At 39.1% G+C, this 12,560-nt stretch overlaps 2 protein-coding genes across 4 annotated transcripts in view; both read left to right on the plus strand.

Annotated features, from left to right (window-relative positions):
• LOC132256198 (RNA-binding protein fusilli) overlaps positions 1 to 7,471 on the plus strand; it is a 32,963-nt gene extending 25,492 nt beyond the window's left edge. Inside the window, exons 12-14 of one of the 2 annotated variants that reach the window (XM_059752462.1) lie at positions 36 to 249; positions 5,070 to 5,284; positions 5,586 to 7,471. In XM_059752462.1, coding sequence (XP_059608445.1) covers positions 36 to 249; positions 5,070 to 5,284; positions 5,586 to 5,855 — 699 coding nt within the window. In that variant the 3' untranslated portion in view covers positions 5,856 to 7,471. Of the gene's footprint in view, positions 1 to 35; positions 1,844 to 5,069; positions 5,285 to 5,585 lie in introns of those variants that run through there. The other variant, XM_059752461.1, reaches the window with a different exon arrangement.
• A 186-nt stretch (positions 7,472 to 7,657) lies between these two features.
• On the plus strand, positions 7,658 to 9,491 carry LOC132265851 (uncharacterized). Of its 2 annotated transcripts, XM_059766636.1 has the most exons (3): positions 7,658 to 7,910; positions 7,975 to 8,887; positions 9,083 to 9,491. In XM_059766636.1, exons 1-2 carry the CDS (start codon positions 7,749 to 7,751, stop codon positions 8,854 to 8,856), a joined length of 1,044 nt encoding a protein of 347 aa, XP_059622619.1. In that variant the 5' UTR covers positions 7,658 to 7,748; the 3' UTR covers positions 8,857 to 8,887; positions 9,083 to 9,491. The 2 variants fall into 2 exon arrangements, with proteins under 2 accessions (XP_059622619.1, XP_059622618.1); XM_059766635.1 differs by having other exon boundaries at positions 7,975 to 9,423.
• The last annotated feature ends 3,069 nt before the right edge of the window (positions 9,492 to 12,560 follow it).

Consider the following 12,560-nt stretch of genomic DNA (forward strand, 5'->3'; position numbering starts at 1 on the left):
GAAGGCTTACAGTGTATGGATTCTCTCTCTTCCAGGGACAGCCGAGTGGCGAGGCGTTCATCCAGATGGACTCAGAGACATCGGCGTACGCGTGCGCGCAGCAGAAGCACAACAAGTACATGGGGAGTTTCGGGAAGAAGCATCGCTACATCGAAGTGTTCCAGTGCTCGGGAGATGACATGAACCTCGTCCTCACGGGCGGCCTTCACTCACCGGCCAATCCATCGAAGCCGCCACTTCTCTCACCCGGTATGTTGCACTCATCACCAGCACCACAGCAAAAGCCCACTCCGCCGACGAGTGTTCCCCAGCAGATTCCCATTTCCGTACCACCTCCGCTCACGCTGTCCATTCAGCCGCCGTCGCCGGCGCTGCTCGCGCAGCAGCAGGCGCAGTTCATTGCGCAGCAGAATCTGGCTCGCCATAGCGCCGCCGCGGCCAATGAGCAACTGCTGCTGCAGAATCTCACGCTCATGCCGCATCCGGCCACCACGGCCGCCCTTCCCCCCCATCACGCCGCCATGGGCTATCCTCCCATGTTTGCCGCCCACGCGGGCGCGCCGCATCCCTTCCTCTTCTCCCCGCGCGCCCTGTTGCCGGCGCACCCGCAATTCCCCATGGGCATTATCCCGGGCCCGCCGGCGGCGCTAGCGCACCACATGCCGCTGGCGCATCCCTCTCTGACGTCGGCTGCGGGCGTGATGCCGCCGCAGCCCGGCACACCCGTGGCTTCCATCAAGCGCTCCTACGAGCACGCCTTCCAGCAGGAAGCCACGGCCGGGAATGCCACCAAGAGACACTATCCCGGCACCACCGCCGCCATCTACGCCCCCTTCTACCCTCCCAACATGTAACTCTTTGGCGGCTCTCTCTTGAGACTCCATTGCAACGACAATCATTCCATTTATACACTCTGATTGAGACTTGTTAAGTTAGAATTGTAATATATACAATACAGCAATGAAGACATTGTGTCCAGAGAGTCTTCCGTGTTTTTTCAACTTCAAACACATTCCCGATCAATTCCCCCTGATCCTGAGATAATTCCCGGTGAGATTTGTGCGAGGTTTTCATCTGAACTTGGCTGTGAGCAATTTGATAATTGATAACTAATCAGAACATTACTCAGATTTGTCGCTTTAACACACTCAAAGGGTTACAAGTATGAAATATTTGCATTCTGCGGTTAAAAGAAACTCATAAGTGTCAGTTTTGGATACAAGAAACCCCTGAGAAATCATGCATTTATGAACAACTGCTAAGGAAAGATTTAAATCAAGTTACAGGAAAAAATAGGAGGAAAAGCTATTCCAAGCAAACATTTTAGAAGCTATTTTTGGTCTCCAAATTAATTTTTTTTTCAGTAATAAATGTTTCAAGATGATTATCGAAATAATTGTAGATTGACTTGAAAAACCATATGTCTTTCCCAATTATGTGATTATAATTAATGCTATCAGTGGAATCATAATCGCTTATTGCCAAGATATCATGTGAATATCACTCCAAAATCTCACACAATCACATTTATTCCCGCATATTCACGTCAAATAAACCATCACGCATTATTTGGGTGCAAAAGGGGAAATAATAAGCAAGAAAAGTGGGAAACTAGGTCATTTATTAATACGCAATTCTTCAAAATACATATTTTATGGTCTTATTTTAATGAAATGCACACAAATTCATCCACACGCAAAGGTGTTAACCGCATTGTGACGAGGAGGATTCAATGTTTTACGTACTTTTGGGCTATTATTGTGAATGATAGAGTTTTTTTTTATTATTATTCTCTTCACAAAATCAGTGATTGATGAATACTATTCCAAAAAAGAAAAGAAAAGACAACGAGAGAAAGCAGCATTCCTCTATTTATCATGTCGCGAGTTCGAAAAAAAAATAATGACGAGAAAACATCTTGGAATACTATTCAGAATATATTTATTCATGCGATGTTTTTGCTAATTTATTATTTGTAATTTCTGTTATTGAAATGATTTGGGTGATGGGGATTTTAGATTATATTAATTTTTTATTATTTCTCTCTGCTATTGATAAGAGATTTACAATTTCATTGAGCTTCGTACTTGATATTTTTCTCTACTTTATAATAATATTTGTACTTGATATTGGATTGATATGTTTTATAGATGTGGTTTTGGAAAATAGTTTCATTTCCTTATTTGATTGTCAAACTGCGACATGAAGCTATTTTTGAAGAGATTTGCCAGTAGCAGTGGGGAAAGCGTAACAATATGCTATAGATTAGTGAGGAATTAGAATGGTTGACAACTTAGTTTCCTGCTGGGCAAAGAGATATTTTTCTGTACTTTCGTGTCTCATATGAATTTCCACGTTTATTTCCAATGAGAAATTTTAATGAATTATCCCGTCCATACATATTTTTTTATCTATCACTTTGAATAATTAATAAAATTCATCTATGATTTGTTATCGTTTCTAAAACGAATTAATTTTTATTGTATTTCGTAAATCATTCTCTATAATAAAGTTAATTATATTAGATTTTATTAATAACTCTTAGATGCTCAAATTTTAGACACATTTTGCTCTCAATGATTCTTTAGTATAATAGAAATTGTAAGGAATTAATTTTATTATATATAATAATTTTGTATTTTGGCTCATCAATTCACAAAATCAAATTTTGTCTTCTCTCAGCACAATTTCTCTGGCATTCATTGTGTTTATTTTCTCCTTATAGTTTTATATGTTTTAGAGTTTTTTAACACTTGCAATATATACATATTTATTAATTGGCTTTACATTATTTTGCTCTTTAATTTATCGCGTTTCTGTGTTTTTTGAGGAGGTTTGTCTTTTTTTTTAGCATACTTCTTATCCCTAATGTTTGGGCAAAAGATAATTTTGGTTTTGTGTATTGTGGTCAAGGGCTATTTCTATGCTATATAATTAAGTTTGGAGATAAATAAGAAGAATTACAAACAATAATAATAACTGTAATGGACAATATATTATATTACTTTAATATCTTTATTTTAGGCACCTTTGTATAACTTTCTGTGTGTCTGCATTCTTGGTGATTGGTTTCTGGATTGTGATTTTAGGCCATACTTTAAAAACACAAATAATATCATGCTTGAAAAGCTACACTAACTAGACATTCAGACTCTACAAAAGTTGTCCTCATTTACAGTCTGAATTCTCAATTTGTGAGTACAGAAAATGAAGAGAAAAAATTGCACTTGGCTTAAATTGTCACATCTCGATGCCAAATCATCGGAATTTATGCAATCTTAAGGCTGTTAATCAATACTTTTTACTCAGTTCTTTCGCAACTGTTGCTTCTGAAAAGTCACAGTCATAAATTTAAGTAAAAATAGCTGAAAATAAATTGGCTTTTCAATGTTAATTCACCGTGTGCAGTCAGAAGTTTCAGTGGTGGTTGGAGAATAATAAAATAGAAATGTGTGTGCGTGTGTGTGGGAAGGAAGGAAAATGCACAGGAAAAACCGCATCTCTAATTTTCCACACCTATATAGTTTGTGTGTGCATAAATCTATCATCTATGCATCTCTCTCATTTGTGTTCTTTTATTGCAATTTGCCAAGAAAATGGGGTGAATTAATTGTGAGGCGACACACGAGGAGAGTTTAAATGGTGGAAAAGCGAGTAATATAATGTCAGTGGTCTCTTTGTAAGGAACAATAAAAAAAGAGAGTGACATGCAGACGCACAAAAGGAAAGCGAAAATAATCAGTTGATTTGCAATTTAATGTCAAAATTAAATGCTCTTGAATTTGAAATGAGGAAAAAGTACAAAAAATAAAAGAGGGAAACAATATGCTCAGAAAACGCAAATTGACTGGCTATTCTCTTCGCTATACATATATAGGCTTAGTACATACATAATACATAATGAAGTGGTGTCATAGGTCATAAGAGAAGTTTGGATTGAGAGCAAAATACTTCAATACATTTTTTTTTTACTTTATCTTATCCCTTATTTTAACACCTTTTATATGATAAGTGTATGTTGGATTATTTGCCGCATTTTAATTTACACACACTTTAATATTTTTTTCTCCTTTTTAAAAATAATTATGCAACAGAATAAATTTCAATTGTCTCTATTCGTCAATAATATTTATTTATTTTTGTATTTTATTTGCTTCTTCTTTATCATTTATGAGTTTTGGGTCACATCTTACTTATATTGTTGTTGCTGTTTTTTTGAACCAAAAATCAACATTTTTCTTGTCATTTTTGGAGGATTTCTTATGCTGGTGTTGAGCCTCAATTTGTGTGGTTTGGTGGCGCTTTAGAGAGAGGACAAAATAAAAAGAAACGACATTTTCTCCAAAAATGAATGTTTCACATTATTTTATCTATATTATTTAGTTTTTTTTTATCTACATTGGAGTTGGAACGTGAATTATGTTTGTGTTGGTGTATTGGTATTTAAAATACTCTCTAAAGACAATATGATGTTCTTTATATGGTGCTATCTTACATTATTATGATAGAAGCAGTTTGTCTGTTTTTATCAGAAAAAAACAAAAAAAAATTAAACTCTGGCATTATAGGCAAGTAATAAACAGAGAATTAAAATATGAAAAAAAAACAATACATAATCGCATTTGGTGTTTGGGCAGAATTGGTGTAACTTGCATAATATGGTGAGTGTTTTGTCTTTTATTTTACTTTCTTTATTATAACTTTTTTTCACCCTCTCTCACCCCACTGTCACTGAAGAATCCTCTCCATTACATAACATCTGTAGTCTGCAAAAGTGCAGTGTGTTTGCCTTGTCCATCGATAAAATGATTAAAAAAAGAAAGAGAGAAAATTCTACACATTTTAGTGAAGAATGCCTTTGTGAAAAAAAATAATATTGATATTTGTGTTTGTTGTTTCATAACATTTTCTCTTGAGTAACTTCTCTAGAATATCTGCAAGTTTTTTTTTAGCTGTGACTATTTATCTATTAAAATTCAGTTCTTTGTGTTTTTTTCAGTCGCTCACGCGCCTTTTCACGCACTCAGTGATTTCATTGGCGTTTCTTCTTTTTTCTCTCCCTGATTCAGGTGGGACAATTGTTGGGCCTCCTTTTGGTGGTTTTCCACCACCATTTGGGCCCCATGCGGCCGCCGTGCTGCCGCCGCGAGGACATCCGGCCTTCTACCCGCCGCCCATTCTCTACTGGGGCTACCCGAGTCCCCCGGTGTCGCCCACGACCTACTACGGACCTCCGCCGCCTCACGTTCCACCGAACATCACGCCTCACAATCAGCCATCCATGGTGAGTGCAACTCTCTGCCGCTCAGGAATTGAATCTCCTGTTCAACCCCTCACCAACACCCCAAGACTTTAGGACGAGTGAAAAGTCCAAGCGGAGAAAAAACTCTTTTCAAGTATACATTAAGATATTTGTGGCTCAAAAGACGACAAGAGCAAGATTCGAATCAATCAAAAGTCCTTTGACTGAGACTTAAAGATTAGTTAGACAATTGAAGCCACTTTGTGGGCTTGTGGGCTTCCGAACTGAGTGATCTTGCCTTTAGTCCTGATCATCTGTTGCTCACGCTTTCTCACTCTTGCAGTTCCCCATGGAGTACATGTCGCAGGCGATTCCCGCCGCCGTGACGGCCAGTCCGACCACCACAAGTCCGGCCATTTCGCAGCCACCGCAGTTCCATCCGCAGCATCAGAGCTTCGCGCCGCAATCGCCGCCAGCCGGCTTCGTGGCGCCTGTGGCAGCTGCGGAGTCGGGCGCCGCAGCTTCGCAGCAGCAGCATGACAAGATCGCCACGCCGCGCGTCCTCACGCCCTCCGTGGCGCCCAGCCAGTACGTCGAGCTCTTCATCGTGTAGAGACGCCGGCGCGCGCGCGTAGCTTTAGCCTAACATACTGTTTTTTTTTTCTTTACTTCTCTACACCACAAGAGAGAACAAATACTTTGTGTCTAAGATATTCCGATCGCGTCGAATTCTGCATTGAATACACATGCAAAAGCGATCAATTGTTGATTTATTAATATTGTTACAATTTATTGTAGAGAAGAATAAAAACTCGCAATGATATTACAATGGTATTTTGTAAGAAAAGTTAAAAAAAAAGAAAGAAAATGAAGATGAAAATGGCATTGCAATTCAATTGCAATTACATTGAGCGCTGTTTATTTGCCATTAATATTGTTTTATTTAGGAGAAAAAGAAATGAAGAAAGGAGAATTGGAAACTCCATTCGCAACATTTTTTTTTGATGTGAATATTGTTCTCTCAAAATATACAAAAGCTCATCGATTAGCAATAGAAGAATATCATTATATATATATATATATATTTAGAAATTTATTTAGTAAACTGTTGAAATTTGCCAAGAATGTCCTTTTCCAAGAATTTGTTGAATAAGTTTGTTGAGAAAGAGAATGGCAAGATTAGTAGAAAGTCATTGTTCTTGTAAGAAGATACTTAATGAAAAGAGAGAAGATAAGTGTAAAAATTCACCATAAAAACATTTCCGCGCTGCGGAAGGAAATTCATAGTTAATACATTTATATTTTTAATTGATTTTGCAATAAAAACTCTAAAAGTTTACACAAAATATACAAGCGAAAGAGAGAGAGAGAGTAAATGATAATGTAGAAGAATTATCTTTAATTTATTTAGTGAAATAGTTTATGTTGAATTTATGCTACTAAATAGCTTGTGTTAATGAGAAGTGACACACAATTTTTTTTTTACAAATATTCCTTAGGCGAATTACGTAATGTATAATTTTGCAGCAACTTGTCACAGCGTCTTCCAATGTTTATGCATTAATTTATTGATATGATTTTCTCCTCTTCCAATAATTGAATTGCAATAATAAGAGGAAATTGATGTATAAACACACATTTCATAAGTTACTCTGCATTAAATACAAATAAGAAGAAGAGCAAGAAAACCTATGATATTTTTTTGTAGTAGAAGAGAATGCATATTGTTCTTGATATATTGTTTAGCCTAAATCTTAGATAAAGAGAAAAAACGATAATTTTTTACACATGTTATTCCCATTTTTTTTTTGTTAAAAGAAATTGAAACGAGCTGAAGTGAGACAATCAGAGTTACTCGAATCGTCGGTGCTTAATAATTGTAGATGAAAATTAAATGATTTCTCACTCGTTTTCTCTCCTCCTGCGGAAAACGAGAGTGATTCTAGAAAGACATTTGTCGGAATTGTAAGAAAACTTGAAAGCTTCTCGAAGTCTTTCAGTTCCAGTTGAATTGATTCGCGAAGAGGTGCTAGTCAATAAAATGTTGCAATTGCATGAGAATGCGAGCGGCCGTGAGGAGTGAGAATAGGATCTTGCGAAGCACAAAATATGTTGCAATACTATGATATGTATATTGCTGATATTCTACCAACTTTTTTTTTTGTTTAGAGAGAAAAAACCATATTTTTCGATCATTACATCAAAATAAAGAAAATATTTTAGAACATACTGCACGAGTGTTTTACTGCAATTGCATTTTATGCTTTTGAGGTGTTATTTAAGGTGTTGCGAATCATTTTCTTTGAGATTTCACTATCAAAAATTATTGCTTGCAAAAGACAGTTGATCAATTACCGGGTTCAAATAATTCCACCTTTTTATTGCCAACAGCGCCGCAGTGTTTAATCTTGGCACTAGAGTTTTGCTGAACTTGCATTTGACGCGTCGACGCATTGCGAAAACGAGGAAAACGAATAGGGAAAAGTTGTGTCCATTGTGATGAAAAATGCTTAAGAATGTTAAGAATCTGTGTCGCGTGTGCTCTGGACCCGGAGACTATGACATCTGCGCCCCAATTCCCTTTTACTTGCACGAAATGGGCCTACGCGAAGCTGTCAGTTGGCCTCACCCCATTCGAGTCCTTTTGCAGGACGTCCTAAACATTCCCGTGAGTTTCATCCACATTCCAAGCGTCCGGGAGGGTCTCTCACTGACTTATGTTGGTCTTTCAGGTCCTGCCGAACGATGGACTGCCTCAGAAGATGTGTTCCGTCTGCATATCTTACATGAAACATGCTGTCATCTTCCGGAATCAGGCTTTGACCTGTCGCCTGGGCATAATAAGGGCATCTCAGGCAGGAGATTGGTTGTGTGGCCACCACACGAATCCCTTAATTGCTCAAACTGTACCCAGAGCAGCTGTGACTGTTGAGGATAGGAATGACAAGCGGAAGCCCGCCAATGCAACGATCAACAAGTTACTGCCGAAAACAAAGCCACTCAGCGTCTCGAGGGGCTCCAAAGACATTCCCCGGATGACGGACAACATGCAGAAGAGCGAGGGATACTTTGGCTACCGACAGAAGGCCTTCGTGGAGGATGACATCACGCAGATGAGCATGTTCGATGGACAGAACTTCGCTGCGAATGCGCCTGAGAAGCTGAGCGAGCGCAAGTGTCTCTTCTGCAGGATGCGCTTCATGTTTGAGGAGACCTATGAGGAGCACACGGATCAATGTCTGCTGAAGAGGTTCACCGAGTTTATCAATCAGTGCAATCAGGTGCTGCAGCTGAAGGTGGAGGACAAGATAACGCATCATGAGTTCGTGCGGCGAATGGTTTTCATGCTGCAATCGAATCAGGATATCCTGGACAAGCTCAGCGATGGCCCAGAGCCCCCGAATGACGGCTCTGAGGAGGAATCTTCTCTGGCCGATGACTTCTCGGGCCTCAAGATCTGCACAAAGCGACTTGAGCAGGCGGTGAAGCAGCTGACAATGAGCACAGAACAGTCCGTGGGCGAGAGTGAGCTGAAGAAGGTGATTTGCCCGACTTGCGGCAAAGGATTGCCGACGATTTCCCACCTGGACAGCCACAGGTTCACTTGTCGCTGAAATGTGTTCCAAGATCTTCAATTAGTTTAAGGTAAGAACGTGCGAAGTGTTATATGTTTTGTGATCTATGTGATAAATAGAAGTCGAATGTGTAAAGTTCTGTGAAAATACCTGCCAAACAATGTTAGAATGTGCAGAAAATTCACAAGTTTTCACGTCAATCAATGCCATGACTTGTGTTTCTGTCAGATTTTATTGAATTGCAAGTGATCTTCCTACATTGTAGTTCTTATAGAAATGAAGAGAGAGAGAGAGAGACAACGTCTGCAGTTGACACAAGTATTATTTTCACCTGATGACGGCCGAAAGACGCAGAAACCCTTTTAATTTAATGCGAAGTGATACAATATTGTGACTTCCGCAGTAAATTAATCACAAGTCCATTTTGTCTATTTATTGTCTGAGGAAATGTGACTCATTTTCCTTTTTATCGAGTAAGATTGACGAATATCTGTAAGTGTAAGATGTAGAGAAGATACTAAAAAAAAAGTTCCATGTACTCAAGATGAAAGACACACACTCTTTGTAACGTAATATTTTTGCTGTGAAATACAATTTTGTGATGTACAAATGCGTGAGTATTTTTTGGAGAGTCAATTCGATTGCCAGAGCTAATTGGAAAACTTTGAATCTCACAAAACACAATTTTTCCCATCTGCCAAACGGAGAGAAAAGACATCATATATTGAGACATGACCGGAAGTTCAGACGGATGTTCTGCTGAGAGGAGACTTTTCTGGTCAAGCGGAGAATTTATCAATCTTCTGTCGCTTAACACTTGCTTGGTTTTCTCTTTTTTGGGAAAATGTTGCACAAAAAACTGCTAACATCGATTTATATCAGGAAGAAATATTGATAAGAGGATTTTGTTCGAATTTATATTTAACCATTACGTATTTTCAATAATTAACACAACAGTAGCCGTTTTTAGTGTATAGATTACTGTGAAGCAGAATAAAATTTCATTATATTTTAAATTTTAAATTCATCATCCATTACTGAACAATTTTTTCCACTCGCAAATATAAGCTCTTCAAACGCATTTGATATCAATTTTTTTTTTCATCTTCAATGAACAATTGTAACTGTTGAACTCTGTTAAAGTCGCGCACAATCATGAGAAAAAGAATCTTCGTAATATTGTGCGGAAGGTTTCCTTTGAGCATTTCTCAGACATTTTTTTCCTCCGTTTCTTCTGTTCCTATTTGTGAAATTGTCAATTGGAGACGAAGGCACCAAACATCAATCGGATGCCCCTGAAGGCATTCACGGGATAATGATTTTTTGTGTACCGGAAAACATCCGCGATCCGTGCAAAAGTAAAGAGAATGCGGCAAAGATGGAGAGAGAGAGAGGAAAATCGACAATTTAGAGACACAAATGCGAGAATGATAGATTGAAGATAGGTTTGATGGTAAGTTTCTTAACCATTTCATGTTGAAGAATACTTATTTGGTTCCATGTTTTCCCTGGATTTAAAATAAATTCACACAGAGTATTAGTCGTCATCATCATTAGATTTGATTCTCGCGCCCAGTTTCTTGCTGTAGTGAAAGGATTGAAGGAAGAAAGCCACTTTGTGACTCTCAGAGGCATCTACAGTCAATTGTTGTGTGTTACAATCGTGGGTTTTCTATTGTTGCGCCAGATTTTCAAGCACAACTTCTTATCTTATCAGCACACCAACTCGAGGCGGCGAATCAGTGCCTCGTGCGAGGGTGAAGTCGAGGGCATGTCAGGTGTCGCTGGCAAGTCGCGTACGGGTTGTATTAAAAATTGATGAGGTGGAAAATCGTTAACTGCAATTCGCGTCTCCGCACATTTTCACGTCCTCCTCTTTCCATTGCTACTTTCTGCCCACTTTCGCGAGTGTGTGACTGAAATCGCACCTTTTTTTTCCAGAGAATGGGTGAATTCTAGAAAGAAAGAAAAAAAAAAGCAAGAGAGTGCGGCAAATGGAAGTGGATGAAAATGCGAATTGACAGCACTTGTTAAATGGCGTGAAAAATGATTCAAAGGACTTTACCGTGACCGGCGGAAAGGGTTTGAATGCCATGTGAATGTGGATGAGATTTTACAGCACTCAGAATGGCTCTTTGGGCTTTGCCGCCAAATGGAGCGTCATTGTTGAGGGGTGGAAATGGATTTCCGCCAAAAATTGAACGTATTTTGGGTGTCTTTTCTCCGGGCCATAAATCATCGTCGAAGAAGCACGTTTCTGGACGATGTACACTTTCCTGACCCAGAATCCCTCTTTCCACGACTCATCAGCATATGGCGAGAGGGAAGAGCGTATCGATTCATTTTCCACTATTATTAAATTATTATCAGTATTTGTGGTCTTTCGATAAGCAAGCCTAATTGTTCGTCCCTCGCATTGTCACCATTCAATGGGAGATTTAATGGACACTCCGCCACAATTGCCTCCATCGTGTGTTGTTATTAATGCATTCGATTAAATTTTAATAGAATCAGCAGACAATATGCGCATAAACAAAACAATTAATGTATATCGTTGAAATTCCACTCTTGATACTCGAAATTTCACAAGATTGACGGATAATCTCTCGATACTCAATTCTCCTTCAGCAAATAACGAAATTTCGAGAATATAAACCAGAAGCTAAGTGTGTTCAGTCATGTGAAATAAATTCTGCAAATTCAATTTCAACCTAATTCAATTTTCAGTCCCGCTTTTGGAGAGAGTTCACAATTTTCCGCAATATTTCGTCCGTTTCCCAATCATTTTCGAATTGCCTTCATGCGGAGCGAAAGAGCGCATCAGGAACAAAAAAAAATGGCCAGAATGACTAATAAGGATTGCCTGAAAAATGCCCTGAATAATTTATTCACCGGTCACAATAAAAGCCACAGAACAATAAATTCATCAGTCATCATTTCGATTATGGCCTGAATACTGCGTCGCGTGTTCACGATCAGAACTCATTAACGCACTTTGTCCTGTGAAATCCATAAATCTGCACGTGAATATCGATTTGAGTGTGCCAGCGTGATGCAACATAATGTAATTCTTGCAATTCCAACCGCCTGTAGCTTCATGCAGCCGCTCGCCATGGGATGGCGAACACCCCGTGGCCTTTGGCCTCTCAGAACAGGGAGAAAACGGGAAAATTACTCACTTCCACTCCCACCTGGCGACCCCAACCCTCGCCCAGAGGGCGGCCTTCCAGCTTTCACGCTTCGACATGCTGCTCTCCTCGCCCGGACTCTCGCGGAGAGACTCTCGCTCTCGCGCTGTTCTTCTTGTTCCGCCACAAACACTGGCGAACACAATGGTAGATCCGCGTTGATGCAAAGTGAGCTTTTTTGGTCGATCAGCATTTAATCGACTATGTATGTGACGGAACAAAAGCGAAGAAAGCTTAACTCCTTTCTGTCTCTGTTTTACTTCTTGTAAAATGCCCACATAAATGCTGTTCCTGTTGTTATGTGTATAAACCTTGTGAACTTACTACGCTTTATGTTGTGTCTTTTCCGTTCAATCTTTGATACAAAAATACACTTCTATGTCTTCAATCCTTATGTATCTCATCAATAATAAAGTCATTAAATCCCGCTTTTTTGTCTTGATTGTCCAGATGAACTCTAGCTCGGATAACTCAGCTGAGCACTGAGGATAAAATGATCCTGATTCCGTTAGGGATACCAGAGACACCGCAACACGACTCTAACACTCTGCACTG

This window comes from Phlebotomus argentipes, unplaced genomic scaffold, assembly GCF_947086385.1.
Source record: "Phlebotomus argentipes unplaced genomic scaffold, Phlebotomus argentipes genome assembly contig_5, whole genome shotgun sequence".
In the NCBI taxonomy this organism is placed as follows: domain Eukaryota; kingdom Metazoa; phylum Arthropoda; class Insecta; order Diptera; family Psychodidae; genus Phlebotomus; species Phlebotomus argentipes.

Excerpts from the sequence above, each read along its gene's own strand:
- LOC132265851 (XM_059766636.1), top strand. The coding sequence starts at position 7,749 with ATGCTTAAGAATGTTAAGAATCTGTGTCGCGTGTGCTCTGGACCCGGA. Across the intron at positions 7,911-7,974 it reads AGGACGTCCTAAACATTCCC|GTCCTGCCGAACGATGGACT; the intron begins GTGAGTTTCATC and ends TTGGTCTTTCAG.